Source organism: Colius striatus, chromosome 1 (genome assembly GCF_028858725.1).
Source record: "Colius striatus isolate bColStr4 chromosome 1, bColStr4.1.hap1, whole genome shotgun sequence".
Lineage (NCBI taxonomy): Eukaryota > Metazoa > Chordata > Aves > Coliiformes > Coliidae > Colius > Colius striatus.
The window spans coordinates 125,762,168-125,784,957 of NC_084759.1; the positions used below are offsets into that span (position 1 = coordinate 125,762,168).

The following is a 22,790-nucleotide window of genomic DNA, read 5'->3' on the forward strand; positions in this document are numbered from 1 at the left end:
GTCTTGAAGAACTCCAAGGAAGGAGACTCCACACCCTCCCTGGGCAGCCTGTGCCAGGGCTTCCTCACCTGAACAGTGAATTTGCTTTTTCTTATGTTTAAATGAAACTTTTTTGTGTTCAGCTTCATCCCATTACTCCTTGTCTTGTTGCTAGATGCCATCAAAAAAAAGTGATGACCCAGCCTCCTGAGATTCACCATTTAGATATTTGTAAATATTAATGAGATGCCCCCTCAGTCTCTTCTTCTCCAGGCTAAACAGCCCCAGTTCCAACAGCCTTTCCTCAAAGAATCGTAGAATCATAGAATGGTAGGGGATGGAAGGGACCTTTAAAGATGCTCCAGTCCCCTGATCATCTTGGTGGCTCTGCATGTTTGCGTGTTAGGGATCAATTCTTTAACACATTTCACAGTGCCCTCTTGCAGAGTTGAGCTTATGCACTTACTCCAGCCAAAGATGCTTTGCATCTGTTTTGTAGTTGTGTTCTTCCACTGTGTCTGTACAAGTGTGCAGGACATAAATTGACACTGCCTTTGTGTGTATGGGTGCTGAATACAGACTGGAAATTATGTTGATTTCACATAATTTTTTTTGGGCAACTCCTGTTTCTCTTAACATCTGAACACATTATGTGGCTTTGTATTTCCATGTGTGAGTGGGGATTTGCATTTACTTGTTTTGTTGCAGTGTTTCTAGCTTTAGTTAAATTCAGGAGAAGTCAAAAAATATATTGCTTTAGTTTAATTAGCTTGGTAGAAAAAAAGTCTTTTCTTGGGCAGTAATTATTAGTTGTGTATTATTAAAAGGAAGTAGTTCACATGCAGTTACTTAGCAGAAATAATTGAATCTTCTGATCCAGTAAACTAGCTCACTTTCGATTCATCTGGTTTTTAATTTAAGACCTATAGAAGAGGAGACCTGTAATCTCACCACAGGGAATTGGCTTCACTTTCCTGCAGTTCATAAACCACAAGAGTGAAATTGCAATCCCCCACAGCAGTTTTCTCTTTATTTTTCACATTTGCTCAAAAGTTTAATTTTATGAGACAGAGCTGATTTTAAAGTTTAAAGTGCTTTTTTTGTTGTTTTGGTTCTTTTATTCCCATTTTTTTCCTTGAACAAAAGGACTACCAGTTCTATCTGTAGTCTGGGCTGTAGTCTCAGACAGCAGCAATTTCAGGATGTTTCAAAGATGTAAACACAGTTGGGTACTGTGATGAGCCCTTTGGCAATATTCCAAGAGAAACACAAATAGCTAACTAGTTTGGAGCGGATCTACATGGAGCTGATTCTCAGCTGGAGTAAATTGGCAGAGCTCCACCAGCTTTGGAGCTGTTTACACCTGGCGAGAATCTGCCTCCTTACTTCACGGTAGCTTGTGTGTATGCATTTTCCCTGGGTTTTTCATCAAGAAATAGGAGTGAGATTACGTTGTGCTCTAGTGAAGGACTGTAAATAGAGCCACCATCGCAGGAACTAATTGTAACACAGTTATCTGAGTTTCTTCTCTTTTCCCTGACCAGATTTTAAGAGGAAAAGTAATTTACCACTTGTGAAGCTGTTTAACATCAGAACGCTTCCTTTGGATTGATTGTTCATAAATTAATTTTATTTAATGAATTAGCTTAGTTTAATATGAAGATTTTCTTCCCCAGTAAGAAAGTAGCGTAAATTGGAACCAATATCACAACACAGGGCTGCACCTGTGTGTGTCAAGTATTTCTAATTATGTGATTTACATCAGATAATTAAGTATATGGGGGTTTTAAGGTTATCTCAGAATTGCTGACTGGCTGAATGAACATCCGTCTGTTAAAGCTGTGCGTTTTTGGTATATGAAGTTGTGTTGCAGCAGTTGGTTTTCACCACTGTACTGTGAGATGTGCAGGAAAACATGTGTCTAGAATTCAGCATTGCTTGGAGGTTGTTCTCCTCAGGTAGAAACGTCACATATGAGGGATGAATATGTGCTTTTTCAAGCAAGAAGTAAATTCATCTGTTTCTAAATTGAAAGTGTTAAATATAATACACTTTATGCACATATACACGCATGCTGTACTACTTTATTATAATTATAAGCATTTTCATGATTGTTTAATTCAAAATAGGTTTGAATTGTCTAAGGAAAAGAAGGTAAGGAAACAAAAAGGAAGGAAAGACAGAAAAGAACTGGCATACAGTTAGTCCATATGGCCTTAATTACTCCTAGTGTTCTGAGAAAAGAATGTAAACCTGGTGAGTTACTAAACTGAGAAGTGGCTACCGTGAAGGCCCTTTTTTATTGATCCTTAGTGTCCCTATTACACATCTTACATGTTTCAGTCATATTTTGTCTAGGAGAGTCCCTCCAGGAGTTGCATTGTAAAAGTATAGCATCTCCATTTGAAGAGACGTCTCGCCAGAAAACTTCTGCAAGGTCTTAGAAGACTACAGTAAAAACTAACTAGCTGAATTCTTTTTCTTCATCTCTCTGGTCACCTGATAGTGAAAAACGGTAAACCATGCATAGACTGGCCTCAAATTATTTGTCCTTAGAGATTGGCCCATTCATGGAAAATTTTTCATTTAAAATGAAATTATCATTGTACTGTGGACAGAGAGGCTGTTAACTCCTCCTTTTCTCTTAACTCTTCGTTCTGTGACTATCAGGTATCAGTATCTGAAGTACAGTCTGGATAAACTGACTGTACCTATATTTTTGCATACTGAGAATCCCAGAGACTGATGAAACAGTCTCTGAGACATGAAGAATTCAAGATCTTAGACCTGCATTACATCCATAAGACTGTACTGAAAGTCTGTACCGTTCTACATTCGTACCCTCAGCATTGACTCTCATGTCTAATTGTTCGAAATTAGCTTTTATGTTTGTTTGTTGGGTCTATATTATTACTTTTTAAAAGTATCAGATGGGTTATTATCTTTTTGCCTCCCAGTAGAATGGAATAAACTGTTTGCATTTGGTGTTGGCATGTTTTAAGTTCAGTCTTCCATTGTTTTTTCTCCTTACCTGTTATCTTCTGTGTTCTTGTTATAAAGTAGATTTTATTTTTAATTGTTTTGCAACAGATTAATGTTTAGAAAAGATCAATTCCTATTAGTCACAGCTCATTCTTTCTTCTTCCCAGTCAGAGATGTATTAAATCCTTTACTAAACAAAAGATGACTGATTTCATGTGTAACTGAAATTGCAAAAGAAATAATTACTGACAAAGGGCTGTATTCAGATTTTTACCTTCCTTTCCTTTTGTGAAAACAGTAATTTCATTTGACTCAGGGATTCAGCAATGACAACCTTGAATGTAAGGGAAGTAAGGCAAAAAATGAAGAACACGGCAAACTTCCCCATGGAAGGAATGCTGTATGTTGTGGCCAGCAGACTAATAGAGGATCAGAGTTCAATTTGCTGCTTCCTGCAGTCTCTTGAGCTAACACTGTGCAACCCAGGTTATGTCTTAGCACCTACATTCCTCTCCCTTCTGCTTTCTCCTTTGCACCTACTGAGCTCTACTTCGTGGCCATGTGTTCCAGAGGATAGTCTTGTATGAGATTAACCATCATTTGCATTTATTAGTTTTAAGTATAAAACCTTAGCTTTCATGAAAAAAGCTCTGGTTCCAATATTATGAATGAGTGAATCTAAGTTTCTTTTATGTGTGATTAAATTATTTTTGTAGACTGCTTTCGTATCTCTTTATACCACCCTTATCCCTCTGACATGGATGTTTGTGATAATACAAGTCTCCTCATACTCCTTCAAACTTCTGAAACCTGCTTTTCTTTAAATCTCAGTTATATTGTTAAAATATTCAGATGAAAAAGTGTTGAATGATAATTCAAAACCTATAAACGAATGATGCCTTTCCAGTCTTAGCAATGGTGGTCTAATAGCTAGTTTTGTCCCTACTTCTTTTGAATGGTCCTCTTGAAAGCGAGGAAGACAAGACAGAATAATGTTATTTCACAACTTCTTTAAATGTTCAAACAACCAATACTCCATAGGGGAAAAAAAAAAAAAAGATGTGAACTTTTATGAGTCCTTCCTTGGAGAGAAAATTAAATAAAAAGCAGTAGAAATACTCAGTAAACTGATTAGTTGCTGAGGAAAGGCTAAAAAAGTGATTACAGGGATTAGGAAAATTCCACTAACAGTGATGAGGAGCATAAACATATGAACACCTGAAGGCTGTGAACACCAGCCAGACAAAGATGGTATACGCGTATACTGTATACCCATGTTCACAGGACTGTAGCTAGTTATAGCGGTAAGATTATATCAAGACCAGGGAAAATGAAACTTAATGAAACTTAAGTCATAGAATCACAAGAGTGGCCCATGACCGGTCAGTTTTACCAGTATAAGTTTCAGCATACATTGTCCCATTTTCTAAATATTGAATATGTTCAGCTCAACAGCTGTCAGGAAGGAGAGCAGGAGTGAGAAGGCTGATTTAGTTGATTCCCACTGAACTTCTTTACAGTCACTGGCCAACATGCATTTATTTTCTAATAGGATTAAAATTACAACTGTTGTGGACGGAAATCTGGAGCAGGTTACATGTATTTTTAAATTTTATTTGTAAGCAAAGGAATTCTAGTGAGAGAACTTTCGGCTACGAAAGATATTTCTGTAGGAAACTATAGAATTGAGGAGTTACAATGATCTCTGCATTGTGTTTTAGTTCTGCGTTTTTGGCTACTAAGGTGTTTGCAAGATGCTGCCCACCAATTTGATACACCAGTGGTTATTCAGTCACTTACTACCCATAGCTCTCCATGGGTATTGGAGGAGTTTTCCCTCAAAGTCATTTTCCCCCAAAGTCAAAGAAAGTAATTGTGTTCCTGCTGGTGGCAGGATTTGTCTTGTTCAGCTGGTCAACCTAAATGCAGCTGCTGCAGTAAATCTTGCAGTCCTGAAGTCTTTGTGGTAGTCGGCACCCTGCAAGCACTATGGGCAGTGCTGTGGTAGGAGTATTTCTTTGACTCCCTGCTGGCTACCTGCTGTGTTCTTTTGTAGCTGATGGCCGGGTAATGTGAAGGGTCCTCCTGAGCTGGTAAGTGTACAGAGAGGAAGGGATCTGTTCTTCAAGTTGAAACATTCAAATTGAATCAAGGAAACAGAGAATCAGATTTTACTGTCTTGCTGCTTGTAATAGAAAAAACCCATGCACATTGATAGTTTTCCCCAGTCAGGTATCTTTTTAGTGTCCTCTTACTGTATGTCTGCTGAGCAGATTGAGATGGATACCAGGGGTTTGAAAGTTGAAGATTTTCACGAAAAATTACAGGTCAAACCCGTGTAGTGCATCACTGCCCTTTACAGTAAATCACATGTAAAAACTAAGTTATGCCCCATTTAAATTACAAAAGAATTCTTGAACTACGTGGTAGCACTTTGCAGTAGTAGCTGCATAAAAGATGAAAAACTAATAAATAATTAAGGTGGTAATATGTTTGACCACTATTTTTTTAGGATGACTTTTTTGTTATTGCTGTAACAAAAATCCTCCATTCAAAGACAACTAAAGTGCTAATGATTGCTAAGAAGGTCATTCCTAGGAGGTTAAACTGGTTTAATTAGAATTTATGAGAAGGTTACTATAAGAATGCAGAAAGATGTTAAGGGGTTAACCTATAAGAGATTACATTGTAGTCAGTGTTCTGTTAAAGTTTGAATTAATTTTTCCCATGGGTTTTTCACATTCTAATTTTCAACTAAATGAGACATCTGTTTCAGAAAAGGAAAATTTGCTATGGTTGTCATAGCAACTATCATTCTGTAAGAAAATTATTCCAATGGTTACTTTAGAACAGAAAGATAGAAATTCAGTACATAAAGCAACATCCGATTGCTACCACAAATTCTGATAATTCAGCCCTTTTTGTATGGTAGATTATTTGACCTGCCCAACTTGTTCATATGTTTTTAACATAAGGTTAATTGTGCTGTAAACAAATTCGCTTCCAATGTATTTCCCCCCTAGAGTCTTACATGTAAACAGTCATTATTCTTATCATAATAATACTACCATTGAATTTCACTAGTATGTGGAGAGACTCAAACTGTTAGCTTTGAGAAGATCAGACCTAAATCACGAGTACATGAGTACATTTCAGAGGTGAAATATATTCATGCTGTATGTATTTAATTGACAAATATATAGATATTTTTAAGAACAGTGTATTTTTTGTTATAGAACATATGTAATAGTAATTTTGTCATAAAGTATAGAATATTGTTGAAAAATAATTTATTTAAAAAGTACACCTTTCTTGAGCAAGCAGTAAGTGGGGATCCAGAAATTTGATGCTGGATCTGAAGACTTCAGCTTTGCTTTCAGGTTCCATCGTAAATGAAAATTTCAGACAAAGTTGTCTTTGCACAATATCCAGGTCACAGACTCATTAATGGGTATTAGGGAAGATTTTTTTTTTCCCCTACTGGGAAACTTTGATGGCTGTTTTGCAATAAATTTGGAGAAGAGGGGACTTGGGGATTTGTAAAATCCCTGTGTGCGTATAAAGATGGTTTTGCTTTGAGGGTGGGGGCACTGAAGTGTGTGATTTGGCTTTTTCCTCTCAGATGTAAAGCACACCAACATCCTCTGCTGAGTCCTTTCTTGGACTTCAGCTTTTTTTCTTTTCTTTTTTCTTTCTTTTTTTTTTGCCAGAAATATTCCAGACATTTCTTTCAATCTTGAGATTGTCACAAAAGACAGCACGATGGCAAATCACACAAGTTGTAACATCTCCCCTTCACAAAAGAACAGCTCCAGCATGCATAACTTACCAGCCCTGCGCTCAGACGGCTACGCGCTGTAGTCACCACAAAGGGAGGGAAGGAGGGAGGAGAAGGAGGGACGAGGGGGAAAGTGCTTGTGCTTCTTATCTTAATAAGCAGATCATGCCTATTCATAAGGGGAAACGGGATTTTTAAGAACTGTCCATGTTCAGGCTAGCGCTAGCAGAGGCAGGCAGAGACTCACAGCAGCATATGCCATTTGTGGTCGTTCGGATTTCAGCAGGATTAAATCTGGCTTCTGGCGAAACAGTCACGATCATTTCTCTTTATAAATGCTTCATTGTAGCCTTTATTATCCTGCAGGTTTTTGACCTTTTCTTCCTGGGCAAACATTGATCTTTCCCCCTCAGTTTCTTTCTTGGGGTGCAGAGTAACCACAGTTAACTCTGCCAGGCACACCTGCAGGGTGCAGGACAGTGCCTTGCCTCGCTTCCCACCAAAGATTAGGGATGCTCTTGCCCAGAGGCCTGTATTCGCTGAATCTATTGGTGTCTTTAAAAGCATGATTTACTTTGTTGACACTTTGCCTCCCATTTGCTCTTGCAAATATTTTCTGATGGTGAGATCTTGGTCCCGGAAAACTTGCCCTGGGCTAAAAGAGCAAAATGTTTGGCAAAGTCTGCCAAATGGTTAAGCATTTTTATCTTGGCGAAGAAAGAACCTTGGCGTGTAAGGTGTGGAATGCAATCTCAAGGCAGGAATGGATGGAGAGGTTAGAAAAAGCTTAACCTTTGTGTATTTTCCTAAAGCCTCCCACTTCTGTAATATCTGAGCACCATGCAGACTTCAGTTTATTTATTTTCAGGGCATTCCTGTGAGATAAAAATACTCTCATTCTGTCAATGGTGAACTGAACATAAAGACGAGCTGATTAAACTCCACAGATTGGGTTTTGGTTAAGTGTGACAGAGTTAGATGCTCTAACATTGCTGGTAGCTTACTGCAGAATAAATCAATAATTTGAATCATAGAATCATCTAGGTTGTAAACGACCTCCAAGATCATGGAGTCCAACCATAAATTTAACACTGCCAAGCCCATGATTAAACCATGTCCCTCAGCACCACATCTGCATATCTTTTAAATACCTCCAGGGATGGTGATTCCACCACTTCCTTGGGCATCTTGTTCTGATGCTCAACAACCCTTTCAGTGAAGAATTTTTTTCCTGATATCACAGAATCACAGAATCTCAACCTCCCTTGGTGCAACTCAAGGCCATTTCCTCATGCCCTATTGCTCATTACTTGGGAAGAGAGACTGACCTCCACCTCACTACAACCTCCTTTCAAAGATAAGGTCTCCTCAGAGCCTCCTAACTAGACCATGAGTTACCACCTCATCATTAGGAAAGATGAGGAATCATTTACCTGCAAGCCAGGTGCAAGTAACCAGAAAAGTGTGATTTCATATCTCTGGTATAGGAATCATCTCTTTCTTAGCCAGTTATGTTGGTCTGACAACCTGACTCAGAGCAAGGTTTCTACTTGACTGCTACTACTATTAGCATCTCTTATTCACACACCTTCCTCATCTTCCTCATCACAGCTTCTGTAGGCTGGATGTGTTTCTGGTTCCAACGGCAGATGTACAAAGTTTCACCTGTTTTTACTCTTTTTTTTTTTTTTTCCCCCTGGGACACCTGGTTATCCAGACTCTGGTTATGCAGGTGTGTGGCGAAGAGCTAGGAGGAGAGATCTTAGCTGAGGGCACAGAAATCTTTCAGTCATCTGTCTAAAATAGTTGAGGCTCTTTTTGTCAGTGGAAGAAAGGCAGAAAGCCTTCTGCAAAGCCTCCTTCTTCCCTTCCTTTTATGAGAATTTTCTTTTCTTTCTTTGGGTAAGCCACATCCCTTTCTATGTTAGCAAACTGTGTTTTTAAAGCTGTTTTCAATAGGCATGTGCTTTAGAGCATTCGGAAAGGAAGAGTAGAAAATACATCATCATGAAGACATGCTAATTTTTGAGATGTTAGTCAAGCATCAGTAATGGTAGAGGATGAATAATAGCTTTATGGGCATTTTCTTTTGTCTTTGCCATACGTGATGTAAAGTGGAGTTCAGAGAATTTGTTTGAAAGAATTCTTTCTGTCTTTTGATGCGGTGAGGGAGTGTAAAGCTTTCTTCAAAAAGAAGCATCTCAAAGAGAACTGTAGTTGATGTGTATGTATCTATAAACACTAAGGCTGCAATTATCATAAACCTTATTAAGTCACAGCAGCCTATTTCTTGTTCTCCAAATATGGATATGGCCAGAAGATGACAGTCAAAAAATTATTAAACAATTCCAACCTAAAACTAACCCCTCAGTTTTATGACTGAGAATTAGAGCATAGTCAGCAGGACATAATTTACTACTGTGGTATAATTGCTCTGAAATACTTTTTTTTTAATCAATGGGATAGCAAGATACAGATAAATTGTGTCCTGACTGGCAGCGTTACAGTCCCAGTGCTCCATGATGAGCTGCTCCGTAAATATGGTTTTTAAAATGTAAATGCCTATCTGATAAGAAATTCTGAATATGGAAAGTCTCGCTTAAAAGCAAGTCAACACACCAGAGGACGGAAGAAAATTATGCATAAGGAAAGGAGCAGTGTTCTTGTTCTGATGGGATGCTCCCAATTAGGGAAACAAAGCAGCGTAGGTGATGTCTCTGACTTTGGAGCGGGATCTGTGATGGTGCCAGGGTCTCTCTATCCCTAGCCAGCTAAAGATGATGGCTAAAGGCCAAACGTGACAGGAACCAATGTACAACATAACCAGAGCTAGGTGTCTGAGACAAATGTTCTTCTAGTTGTTGAGGGAGTCTAGCATGCTGATTCACATGCGGAGACCTTGGTATCCAGGTCTTGGACGAGTTACTTTTCACCTAGTTAGGGAATACTGTGAACATTTTACTGTATGTTGCCTACTGAAAGTGGTGAGGACTGCACTGATTTGCCACACAAGTTAAATGACACTGGATGTATGGAAAGAGGGTTTTACTGTGCACACAAAGAATAAAATGAATGCTATTTGTGTCTCCAAATTCCATGCTAGAAGAGAGTCAATCTCTGTATTTTAATTAGATAACCAGTACATGGAAGTAGCACTGAAGACATTCTCCTCCTCTCTTGGCAGGCAACCTTGGTTTTATGGCTGGGGCTTTAATCTTCCACGAGGCCAAGCACTATTAGAGAAATGGAACCTTATTCCAGATGGAATAGATATTCTTATAACACATGGACCACCTCTCGGTAAGAAAATACTAGTGCTCTTAGCTATGTATTTCAGATGAATATATAGTAACTGATGGCTCTTCTTAGACAAAGAGTGCAAGCCTGGCTCATAAAAGTAAAAAATAACATCCATACTGATTTCAGCAGACCAAGGACTCCAGCTCAGGTTTATGTTTCGTGATTACCTATGCTTAATGGTATGGAATTGAGTAGTGGCTTAAAAAATAAAACCTTAACATGTAAAGCCTTAATGGATTCTATAAATAAGCAAAGTCAAGTTTTCCTATGCACCTGTCCCTCTGCCACTGAAATTAGCAGATTTAAAGCATTGAGCCTGCTTGAAGAGAAATGCAGGTTCTTATTTTTTGGCACCATCTTTCTCTCTCTCTTAAAACAGCTTTCCCCCATCAGTGAGTATCCAGAACCTGTATTTTTCCTCATCATGCTGACTTGATTCATCTTCTGCCCCACAAATCCAAATGCTGCCATTGTTTGCCTTTTCTTTAGACAGTGTGAGTGAATTGCCTGTCTGTAATACAATCTGGCAACACTAACAGATCAACAAGAAATAGTTTCACATTTGTGTTTTAAAACTAGTAATACAGGTGATAAAAAGCCGGGAGAAGTTTCTTGTGTTCCTGGATAATAATGAAATGATCTGTGTTATGAAAATAATATAATCACAGAAAGATCTCCAAATTCAATAAAGTCTTAAAGCTTTTAACATGTTTTTCAATATCTTTAACATACAGCCAGCTATATTTGATGTAACTATGTGTTTGACTCTCACTAATTTAATAAACGGACATGAATGTGAAGCATGTACTTAAGCGTTCTGCTGAGTCTTACTGTGGAGGAGTGCTTTGTCTGAAATGAAGGCAGCTGGTTTCTTTAAACCTTTAGATTCCCCAACTTCTGGAAGGTAAAACCCTCTTGTTTTCCACCCTTTCTTCTACTTTGTGAGAGCTTGGAGGAGAAAGTATCTAAAGGGTTTGTGTTTTGTTGTTTTCTTTACAAAGATATGTTTGCATTCCACTGCACACTAATCCTGATGGAAAGGGCTTCTTTATGAGCAGGGTTTCTCACAGTAAGGGCATGTGTTTTGATACTTCACCTAAGTGGAGTCTCATGTCACGCCATAGACTGATAGTAATATGGACATGCATCATAAAAGTGGATGACAGCAGTGAATTGTTTAGACCTCAAGTTATCAGCTCCAAACAGTACTGGGGATAATTCCTGTTAGTATCGAAGGCATGATGCTGAGCCTTTGATGTATTTTTATTTAAAACTCTTTCAGAAGCTTTTTCAGCACTTTTAAAGCCATTTTTTAGACCAGCTGATTACCTGTAAAGAAGTCCAACTTTCAGCTGATGTATAGAATATCTCTGTATCTAGTATTTGAAGTCCAGTGTTGGAAAGTATAAAGAGGGATTTACACCACCCAGCTTAAAACACCTTGCTAATTTAGCCACCAGGCCTCCCTAGGCAACCTCTGTGATCAGCAGAGGGAGGAGAACGTTTTGTCTAACAGACATGCTTTGATACTAAATTTAATAGTAAATGTAATAATGGGAAATTAATTTAATAATTGCAGTATTCCTGCATAAGAGCTGCCTGTCTCCACTGATTGTAACGGGATCATGTAAATTCCCTCCATCTCTATGTCTCCGTATTTGTTCTCTTTTTTTCTTTTAATTCCTAAGCTTCAACCATCCTCCAAGGATTTTCTTTTCTAAAAGTTCCCATTTCTTTGTCTTATTGATGCATTAATAGGTGTCTTAGACACAGAACCCTCTGCCTGAGGGCATCAGCTGTTGGTCTCCCTGACACCCATGGCAACAAATACATGATGCTTCAAAAGAAATTAGCACTCGGCCTAACTTACAGAACCTCCTTATTGTGTAACTGTGTCCGCAGACATTTCAGGAGACGGGATCCTCCTTGACCCTCCCAGCCAATTATTTTAACCAGAAAGCTGATTACTGTTGTTCTGATCTTGAACAGCATCACTAGAGCTGTTCCTAATGATCATAAATAGCAATCAGTGCTCTTGCAAATTCCTCTTTTTTTTTTTTCCTCCAGCATGACTGCCCAAATTCTGTCCATCATCCACTCTGTGCTGCTTTCTTATACCCTCACTTCAAAAGAGCGTTCGTCCTCCTGAACTAATTAATACTACATTATTAGGTAGATGTAAAATTGCCTACATGATTTAGATACAGAAGCACCATTAAGAGTTAATGGACTTTGTGTTTCTAATTCAGTTGGGCACATAAGAAAATTCTGGTAGGTTTGGGGTTTTTTTCTGTTTTAGAGTAGTGCTTTGGGATGAAACCAGGGTGGGGATACCCAGGAGATTCATATGTCATGAAAAAACATAAGTTAAAACAGATATTGACCATTTTGTTAGTAACCTGTTTATTATTAATAAAGATATGACATGTTTTTCATAGCTTATGAAGTGTAGTATTAATGATTAGTGCTAATGCTCATTTCTATATCAGCATATTTTTGTTACCTTTACTTGTAGTATAACTTTTAAAGTCTTTTCCCTGATTCCCAAAGATCTGCATTTGTGATTTTTTATTTTCTCTTCAGAAAGTTCACTTTTCTTTGTTTATTTTTAATTTGATTTCACCTTTAAGTCTTCATTTGTAGCTGTCTGCTTGATTGTCTGTGACAAAGATTTATACTTTCCTGACAGCTGCAGAAACCTGTTTCAAGTAACCAAACATTAAAAAAACCCTAAGATGAACTCTAATTGTTAGCTAGGTGTAATCAATTATTCTTAGTTTGTGTAGTCAGGTGTACATAATAAGCTGCAAACATATGGGAAAGCTTCAGAAGGGTGATAATGCATGTAAACAAAAACATGTTCAACATAAATAATGCTTAATTTAATGGAGAAATTAATTTTATGGATTTTTGTTTGTGAAGTTTTTGAAGTGGAAATAGTTTTGGCTTTATGTTCACCACAGACATTTTGACAATTAACTGTTTCAAATCTTTGAAGTAACAAAACCTATGGTTATAATGTATTTATTTGCTCTCAAAAAAGCATGACTGGATTCCAGAGGAGCTTCTGGCCTCACTTTGACATCTGAAATACTTATTATTTCGTACAGTAAATTTTGATCTGTGTGGGATACCAAGAGCGACTGGTAAAATCAGTTACCAGAACAGAGCATTGCTGTGCTCTGTCTCTAATCCAGTGAGGCTTTCTCTTTGTATATCCCCCCAGCAGGAGCCAAGCAGTGTCTTCAGAGATGCCTGAATGAATTAGGAGTCTATGCTCATTATCAAATCTTCCTGGTTTTGATACTTAGGATGCCACATTCCCAACTAATTCCTGAAAACTGGACTTGGCTCTCTGAGTAACTATGATACGAGGGCAAATTCTTACCATTTTCATAAAATTGGTCAGTATACTGAGCCCAATTTTCAAGCATTGGCATCTAACGAGATATTAATGTGTGAACATACCCTGAAACTCGAGCAAATCAGAGCTTTTCCAAGAGCTTGAATACCATAGTTCTGGTCTTTCAAGCCAGTTGGTTAGCTGCTATTTAGCCATGCTTGAGTGGATGTCAAAAGTAACATGGGAAAACTAGGTCCAGACTCTACACCTCTCTGGCTGACTACTCTTTTCTCAAAGGCACAAAATAAATTCATGCTATTGCAGCAGTCAAAGAGATAAAAAGCTATGAAAGGCACACAAGGAAAGTACCAGAGCAACTAAATAAAATCAATGGTTATATTTTTTAGGCATCCAAATTTGAGCCTAATGAAAATGACAAAACAGTAGAATGAAAACAAGACTGGTCATTGCAAACTGTCTTAATACAACTATATCCTTCTTATACTACTGCTTTGAAGGAAACATGAGACTTCAGTTGGCAGTAAGCACCCTCCTGAAATATGTTTTTAGACATACAAGCAAATTGGTGTACATTTTGGGCCGTATTCATAAATAATGGATTTTTATACAAGCTTTGTACAAGTAAACAATATCTATAGTGGAATGGCTGAGTTTTGGTTCCTGCCTGAGGCCCATAGATTTAGGCTGGTGGGGCTTGCTGTGTCATGAAGCGCTGAAACCAGTTTTACTTGAGGATGTTGATTTCAGGCAGTTCCACTACTGTAAGATTCAGTGAGATGACAATATAGTTTTATTATTAGCAGCACAGATTCCATTAAGTCAGTTAAAGTGTTCAATTAAAAAAAAAACCTAGACTCCAGGACTAGATATAAATAGCAAAACATTGATTTAGATTCTTCAGAAACTCACTTTCAACGTACTGCTCTTTCCACCTCACTCTCTTAAAGGAAAAAATATGGATAATGCATTGAGTTTTCACATTAACAACAGTGCAAAATGTCCTTTTTCATCAGATGAGCTTTTATGGTTTTCTTCAAGTGTTTTTCCTTCATTCTTTTTCTACTTATCAAGGAAAACACTGTTTTTGCCATGTCATTTCTTCTGTGGCTGGTTATGAGAAGCCATGAGACATGAAGTCTCAGAAATACTGTATACCAATTGAGCTTTGCAGATAACCTGTTTTCTTTTAAAGCTTTCCTTTCTTTTCCAAAGGTTTTTTAGACTGGGTTCCTAAGAAAATGCAACGGGTAGGATGTGTTGAGCTGCTGAACACAGTCCAGAGACGAATACAGCCAAGACTTCATGTTTTTGGACATATCCATGAAGGTCAGAACACATTTCTTTCTATTTGGAAATCACAGACACAGAGTTGTCTGGTTTAAGTAGCATTTTCAAACTTGAATGTCTGAACTGAAGCATTTCTGGAATTTAGATACTTATTTAGCTGCATGTATAGAGATGAAATTGCCTGATAACTGCATTTCAATATTTATACTTCAACTTCTCTTTCAGTTCCTACGTTTATAAAACAAGGTGATGCCTCCTTCACAGGGAGTATTACTGTGAATTCTAAAATAAGAACATGAGTCCAGTAGTTACAGAAAGTGACTAAATATTAGGATTGATGGATTGTATTTTCCTCTGCTGAAGCTCCGTGACTTAAGATAATTCATGTAAGCTCTCTGTGTCTCAGTTTCTGTGATTGTAAAATAGGTAAGAATACGTTGCAGGGTGCTTCTAAGGCTTAATCTTCAGGACTGTACAATAAAGGTTGTCTCTCCCCATCAGTGTGTATATGAAGTTGAAATCGAGCGATGTCACCACTGACTTGTGTAGAATTTCAAGATATTTATTCATGTATTTATTTGCTTTGGGAAGAGAAACATTTTGTATCCAGACGAAACAAAGCCATTCTCGCGACTCTTTTGATTTTCAACTGGAAAATCTGTTCAACTGTTCCCTTCACATAAGTCACTAAACAGTGACAAGTATGCTCCTCTAAAGTCAATGACAGCAAGAGTTCGGCTCTAGGCAATGGAAAAGGTAGATGCTGTCTGCTGTAGTGAAATCTATCCTGTTCGCATACCATGGCAGTAAAGACTTCAAGCAGGGCCCCACCAAAATAAACCACTGGGCTGTGCCCAGCATACCCGCTGGGATGTGAGCTTGTATTTATCAGCTGCTTAGTTCTTGGCCATGTTAACTTACTGGCAGGAAAAGGTGCTCCACCACTGCCAGTTTTTTGCTTCTGGGACTGCTCAAGCCTTTGATGTAGACTCTCTCTGAGTCTTACTGATGTAGAAATGAACAAATGGAAAAACTGGAGTAGCTGGCATTCAGATACTTCAGTTTTTGTGAAGAACCATTACCCTTCCCAAGAAATCCCACTCTGACTTGCTGCTGGGCGCTTTCACCATCCTGTGTTAGAAGTGACTCTGCTGTGAGGTGTGCTGGCTTAAAACTGATGGAGAAGACACTTGGTTTGTTATTTTACAGCTCAGGGATTAAGTCCATTCTCCTTGTTTGTGTCTTATCTGTGCTGGCCTGTTCATGACCAGTTCATATCCAAGGTGCTGTTAAGCCACAGAGTAAACAAACAACTCATAGGCAGGCTTTTTTACCTGACCCTTTGCTCTAAGAGCAGTCTTTGAGATTCCATAGAAGAGAGCTGATGAATATAGCTCAAATTCATTGTCTTTTCAGAAATTGTGATCCAAGTGGGTTGCAGGGGATATAAGCAAACAGTTAGCAAGCCGTGAAGCTTCAGGCAGGTAAACAAAATCACATCTGCTAAAACCAAGCCTACCTTTGGCTCCCAAGGGAAAAGAATGGCACCTCCACAGAATGGTAAATATTGTGAATTAATACAGTTGGTAGAGTAGGTATGAGAACACAGAAACAAGGTACTCTTCTTGTTAACTATTGTAATTTAGAGAAAACAAATGGGGAACTGCATAGCCTGTTTTGCACTGGGATGTGAAATCTCTGCAGAGGAGAATTCCCATTGCAGACAGCCTGTGCAAACGAGCTGCTTTTTGCAGAGAGAATGCATGATTTGAACAGATGAGTTCTTCCCCTGACTGAGCATAGCTACATCTGCAGCAGTCATTTACCGAACATCCGGGAGGAAGAGATGCTTAGATGTTTCTTCCCTATTCCCCCTCTGCACTGGTATCTCTGCCAAAAAATGCCTCTATACTTGGGTTTGCTGCTGATAGACCCATGGAAGTGACGAGCAGCATGGCAAGCACTCCAGCTAACATCCTGGTTTGCTCATCAAGGCCAGTACTGGGCTGAGGTCATGGCCAAGGAAACTGTTGGCAGTAGGGTAGAAGTGAAAACTGTAGCACTGGGAATCTTGAAGCAAAAAGAGTGTATTAGCAAGCTGATTCTGTTCTTTCCAAACATGTAGCCGAGGAGACAGAAAGTCCCAGCAGCAATGCTGACTATCCTCCGTGCCATTCGTGTTTTACACAGAACAATTGTTCTGTGGCAAACAGCAAATGATTTAAAGAAACGTCTGTGACAGGAACCTGACAAGAGTTTTCTTCCCTCCCTAGTCCCTAATTATAGTGTGGTTTTTCCATGGGGAGTCCAGGAGGCCTTGCATTATTCAGGGTATTTTGAGGAACAAAAAAGAAAAGGAATTTGGCTACTGTTTCTTTGTTTGTAAATTATGCAACTATCAATGCTTCTATAAGACACAAAATTGCACTCAGAAAAACTGTAGAATCCTAGCTACCTAGGATTTGAATAGCTGGAACTCAATGTATGTTGCAATGAATACATTTCACTATTAGCTTAATTAATGGTGAGACTGAGCCTTTGTACAAATGCTTTCTACCAGGCGATTTCCCCCAAATCATAGCTTTCTGATTGTGAGTGTATTTCTTCATGTTGATCACAATATTTCAATGAAGGTTTCCAACATCAAGCTTTTAGTTTTAGTGTAACTGAGCTTATGTTTTTTCCTACTTATTCATTAGAAGATGACTGACAATGGAGAGTGTGTCTACTTTTTTGTAACACCAGGGTGGTTAAAGGGCTGCTTCTTCACTTTCTGAAACAGGGTTTCACTGTATTTCTCTGTAGGCATTAGAGATGGAAGTTTGATTTTCTGCAGATTTAGCTCTGCGGTTGTTTGGCTTGGGTGTCTAGTCAGACATGAAATGTAGTTCAAGCTTTTTGCCTCTGGTTTTCTCCTTTGGTAATGTTATGGTGTCTTGAGGTGTGAATTCACCTTGTCTGTCAGAGAATGTTTTAATAAAGACATTTTATCTCTGCTTGGGCAGACATTTTAGTATCTTCCCATCAAGTTTGGTGGAAATTAGTCAACAAATGCAAGCACATAGAAAGAAGAGGTTCCTGCTAGGCAAATCTTCCCCAGGTACATATGTACACATACTCCCCCTAGTCCAGCAACACTTTTTCTTCTTTGGTTGCTTAAAAGATGTACAACGCTGGACAGAAAAAAAAGTGGAAAGATGAATCACAGAATGGTAGGGGTTGGAAGGGACATCTAAAAATCATCCAGTCCAACTCCCTGCTAAAGCAGGTCCACCTAGATCAGGTCACACAGAAATGTATTTGGGTGGGTTTGGAAACCTCCAGAGGAGCCTCCACACCCTCCCTGGGCAGCCTGTGCCAGGGCTCCCTCACCCTCAGGAAGGAAGTTTCTCCTCATGTTCAAGTGGAACTTGCTGTATTCCAGCTTGTATCCATTACTCCTTGTCCTGTCCATGGGCACTATAGAAAAAAACACTTGCCCTGTCTGCCCTTTAGGTATTTATAAGCTTTGGTAAGATCTCCTCTTGGTCTCCTCCAGGCTAAACAGCCCCAAACATTGCCGCCTTTTCTTGTCAAGAGAGATGCTTCAGTTCCCTGATTGTCTTAGTGGCTCTCCACTCGATTCTCTCCCTAAGTTCGCTGTCTCTCTTGAACTGGGGAGCCCAGAACTAGAGACGGGTAGATGTGGCCTCACCAAAGCCTCCCTCAACCTGCTGGTCACACTTATCTTCATGCATCCCAGGATGCCATTGGCCTTCTTGGCCACGAGGGCACATTGCTGGTTCATGTTTAGTTTATTATCAGCCGGGACTCCCAGATCTCTCTCTGCAGAGCTGCTCTTTAGCAGGTCACCCCCAGCCTGTACTGGTGCATGGGATTGTTCCTCCCCAGGTGCAGGACTCTGCACTTGCCTTGTTGAACCTCGTGAGGTTCCTCTCTTCTCAGCTCTCAAGCCAGTCGAGATCTTGCCCAAAAGTTTGCTGCTGAAAAGTGCCCAAACTTCGCTGCACTGATGACTACCAACCTAAATAATCAGCAGTATGTTTTGTTCAGTAATGCAATTGACTAACCTCTGTCTTCTCATCCTTTCCAAAACTGTGAAGATTTTAAGAAAAAAGCTTTGCAGGGAAACATACCTGTCTTTCTAAGGAGGTTTGGTGAGCTGGCTGCCAGAGATGATAGCTGCCAGCTACTGAAGTAACTGGAACACAAAAAGTTCCATTTAAACATAAAAAAACCTACTTCACTGTTCAGGTGAGGGAGCCCTGACACAGGCTGCCCAGAGGGGTTGTGGAGTCTCCTTCCTTGGAGGTCTTCAAGACCTGCCTGGACATGTTCCTATGCAACCTGATCTAGATGAACCTGCTTCTGCAGGTGATCTCTAAAGGTCCCTTCCAACCCCCACCATTCTATGATTCTATGAACTGTTCTGCTTTTCTTGCACAATCTAAAAGATGGCAGAAATTTCTGCTGTAGGATAAAGATGTTATTGACTGGGGAGATTTTGATGTTTTGCATGAAGAGAATTTTTAAATTCCTTCTGAGTAATAACTGTGGCACTTACCATTCTATGGTGAAGGTGAATAATAATAATAATAAAAGAATAATGAACAATGAGTGTAACCAGGATTTTTCTTCCTTTCTTTCTAGGTTATGGTGTCATGGCTGATGGAACTACCACCTATGTGAATGCATCTGTGTGCACTGTGAATTACCAGCCACTTAATCCACCTATAGTTATTGACTTACCTACTCCAAGGAACACATGATTATAATGAGGATTTAAAGTTGTACTGAACACATTAGCAACTTTATATTGCTGCCTGAGAATCCCAATAGGGAACCATTCAACAAAAAAGTAAAAACTTTCTTCTTTTTTCCCTGCTAGCTCTTCACAGATAAATTTTGAGTGACAAAAGTGGATGAGGAACATAGAGATTTTGGTGCCAGAAACAAATTAAAGACTTTAACTTAATTTCACCATTAAAATATATGTGAACACAGAAAAAAATGAATGCATTCCATATATATATACATATACATATATATCTCTCTCAAGTAGGGAGTTCTGTATATACCGTACGTTATATTTGACTTATTAAAAGAACAACGTCTTTCAAAGGAGAGTTTAAGAAAGTTTGCGGTTTAAACTTCAGTGTTTAGACTAGGATTTCCTCATGTCAAATGTTTCCCAGTGAGCTCTTGGTAAAAGAAAAATGATGTAAAGATGTTTTCCCTTAATTAACATGGCAAATATAAAAGATGGTGTACGAATGACCAGTCACAGGAGGAAAGCTATTACTTCAAGTCCTCCAGGTCTAAGTCTTTGCATCTATTCAAAACCAATGCAACAGAGGCCCTAATTCACTGTACTGAAATGAAGTTTTACTACATCTGGCATTACAGATGGTAAGGGAAATGGTGCATATTGCCGGCATGCTGTAAACAGCTCAACATTCAAGAAGGGAAACTGTATTAAGTGCAGTATAAACTCAGGAATTTGTAGCCTGGCCTTGCCTGTGGAAAAAAAAAAAGGATGACATTTCCCTTAAAAAAAAAAAGAGAGAAAAAAAACCCCACAATTGTGTTTTCATATGGTAAGACGATATGTGATTGTATGTAAAAAGCAAAAGAAAACCCACAAACCCCCTCCCCCAAATCTTCAGTTGTGGTGTTTTAGATAAAACCCACTCAGACTATTTGTTCAAAACCTGTTAATGGGACATGCAGCCAATGATGAAATTACTGGTTTGAATTTGGCCCCAGTCAGAAGTGATTAAATGTCACTGTGATCATTTTGTTACTGGGGAACATTGTGGTCATCAAGGGGAAGGGGTCACCCCAAGGTGGAGCTTGGGTGTTCACTTTTGAGTAGCTATGTAGTGCAGTGAGTGATGAGCAGACACCAATGAGTACAGAGCAGGAGTCACTTCCCAGAACCTGTCATTGCTGTTTTCCCACTCATGGACACTGCTGAAAGTCAACTGGGTTGAAATCCACCTCTTGTGTTGTATGTTACGCTGAGCAAAGCAGAGGACATGTCAGGAGCTGGTTGGGATGGCCAACTGCTACTGCCTGTGCACCTTTCCTGCAGGTTAACAGAGGTGTGGAAGTTGCTGGTATTTTGGTCCCATCCTACACTCCAAACGTGCCCAACAAGTGTGTTTCTGCCTTGAACTAACAAACATCTCCATGCTCAAAGAGGAGCCTTTTCACCTTGTTGGAGATCAATTTAGCTGCTACATTCTGAATGTGGACAACCTGAATTTGGGGCTGATGGCATCTAGACATCTATCTTGTCCAGACACATCGGGCAGATCATCTCACTACTGGTACAAGGCTATTTGGGGGTCTGTGCATAACTCCCATCTGCACACACGCATTTGGTAATTGTGTATGTTCCTTTTCGCCTGATACATGGATGTCAATGTGAGTTTCATGTAGCAGCTGCGTGTACATTATATGCACACAAAATTTAAAATACCTGTGTCACAAACCCAGGTTTTGTGTCAGCCTCAACTGTAAGCGCGGTGGGCAGAAACATTGCATTTCACTGGCTTCCTGTGGGCAGCAGCTCTTCCAACTGCTGCTCGGAGCAGCAACATTCGAGACCCCTGTAACCAACTTGTGCTATGGACCTACCAGAAACCAGCAGACCACTAGAAAACATGACAAGTCACAGGTCGGTTGTTTCTCATAAGCTGCTGGGTGACCCGAGGTCTAAACTCCTGTGCTACTTTCTCCTGAAACTAAACCCAAAACAGTCAGTGATGCCTGCAACTGGTTTTTGAGTGAACAGTTCACAAGCACATAAGCAGTCTGCTGTGAATTCAGATGAGACCACTTTTGTCAAAACGATTGGTTGAAGAAATTGCAGGATCAGCTCCTAAATCAGCAAGGACTGAAATTCATTGTTGAGTCTGAACTCCCGCCATCACTGGGAAGATGAGCAATAGCACGTAGTTAGAAGAAAAACGTCTCGGCTAGTCACAATTCAAGCAACAGATGTGGCAGGAAATTGGCTGTATGTTAAAAGTCTGAAATGTTTACATTCGCTCACGGCACTTAAGAGACTAAAATGTTAAATTGAGGGAAGAGGTCCTTTTATTAGCATCAGCAAAATTTCTATGTTAACCATAAACTATTCTCTTAAAAATAATTTTTCCTAAGGTATCTTCAAAATACTGTGTATTTTTATGTGGAAAGGATATGAAAGCAGCTGTTACTTCAAAATATCACTTAAAATACTTGAGGTATGAAAGCTTAAAGATTATTTAATCATTTTGGCATAACTTGATTGTTGTTGTAATTTTTGGTCAAGCATGTTAGACAAATAAAGTCTTAAAAAAAGAACAATAAAAAATAAGGCCTCTTTATATCCACCTCATGCATTCAGCTCCATGGAGGAAAGTCTGCCTGTCTTCTCCAGGTATATAAGCCAGGCTGGGGGACATTAAAGTTGAAATTAAAGCGAAGGGTTGTGGATCAGGTCAAGGGGCAGCTGGCAGAGGGCTGGGGGGTGATGGACAGGAGGTGCCCTGCTCCATCTGCCAACATAAGACTGCCACATCTCTTGCAGAAGGTAGCGAGGTGGAAGTTGGGGTTGCAGAGAGAGGCAAAGACAGCACCTGCTTCCCAGGACTGATGTATTTTGGTGGGACACTGTGCCAGATGTGCCTGCGATGCAGGGGAAAGCACACCTGAGGGAGTGCTGCAGTGGAGCTGTGAAGCAATTGGGAACTGGGATGCCATCATTTGGGAACAAGCAGCAGTAAAGGGAAGGATGGTTCGTGCTTTGAGTTGAGGGTAAGGACATGAACCTCACAGAGAGGGAGACAAATTCAAGGTGACTGTTATTTTTAACTTTGTGGTCAGAGTCAAAGCCTGATCTTCTGGCCCCAAGTCTGATCTGCTTCAAATTAGAGGAAAAAGAAGGTTTGCACAGACAGAGTTTTGCCATTGTGGGCTCTGTTTACAGGGATGCTCTCTCAAGTAATTTCCTGCCCCACCTCCCCACTGCTCACTTTCACATATTTATCCAGGTAGCATGGCTCCCAAAGGTGTGCCTATCGTCACTAATATGTGTGTTACCATCACCAG

General features: G+C 39.5%; 1 protein-coding gene across 1 annotated transcript in view; it reads left to right on the forward strand.

Annotated features, from left to right (window-relative positions):
• MPPED1 (metallophosphoesterase domain containing 1) overlaps positions 1 to 22,054 on the forward strand; it is a 65,884-nt gene extending 43,830 nt beyond the window's left edge. The window contains exons 5-7 of the mRNA XM_061988785.1: positions 9,924 to 10,039; positions 14,616 to 14,729; positions 19,341 to 22,054. Of these exons, the coding sequence (XP_061844769.1) occupies positions 9,924 to 10,039; positions 14,616 to 14,729; positions 19,341 to 19,459 (349 nt within the window). The 3' untranslated portion in view covers positions 19,460 to 22,054. The remainder of the gene's footprint in view (positions 1 to 9,923; positions 10,040 to 14,615; positions 14,730 to 19,340) is intronic.
• The last annotated feature ends 736 nt before the right edge of the window (positions 22,055 to 22,790 follow it).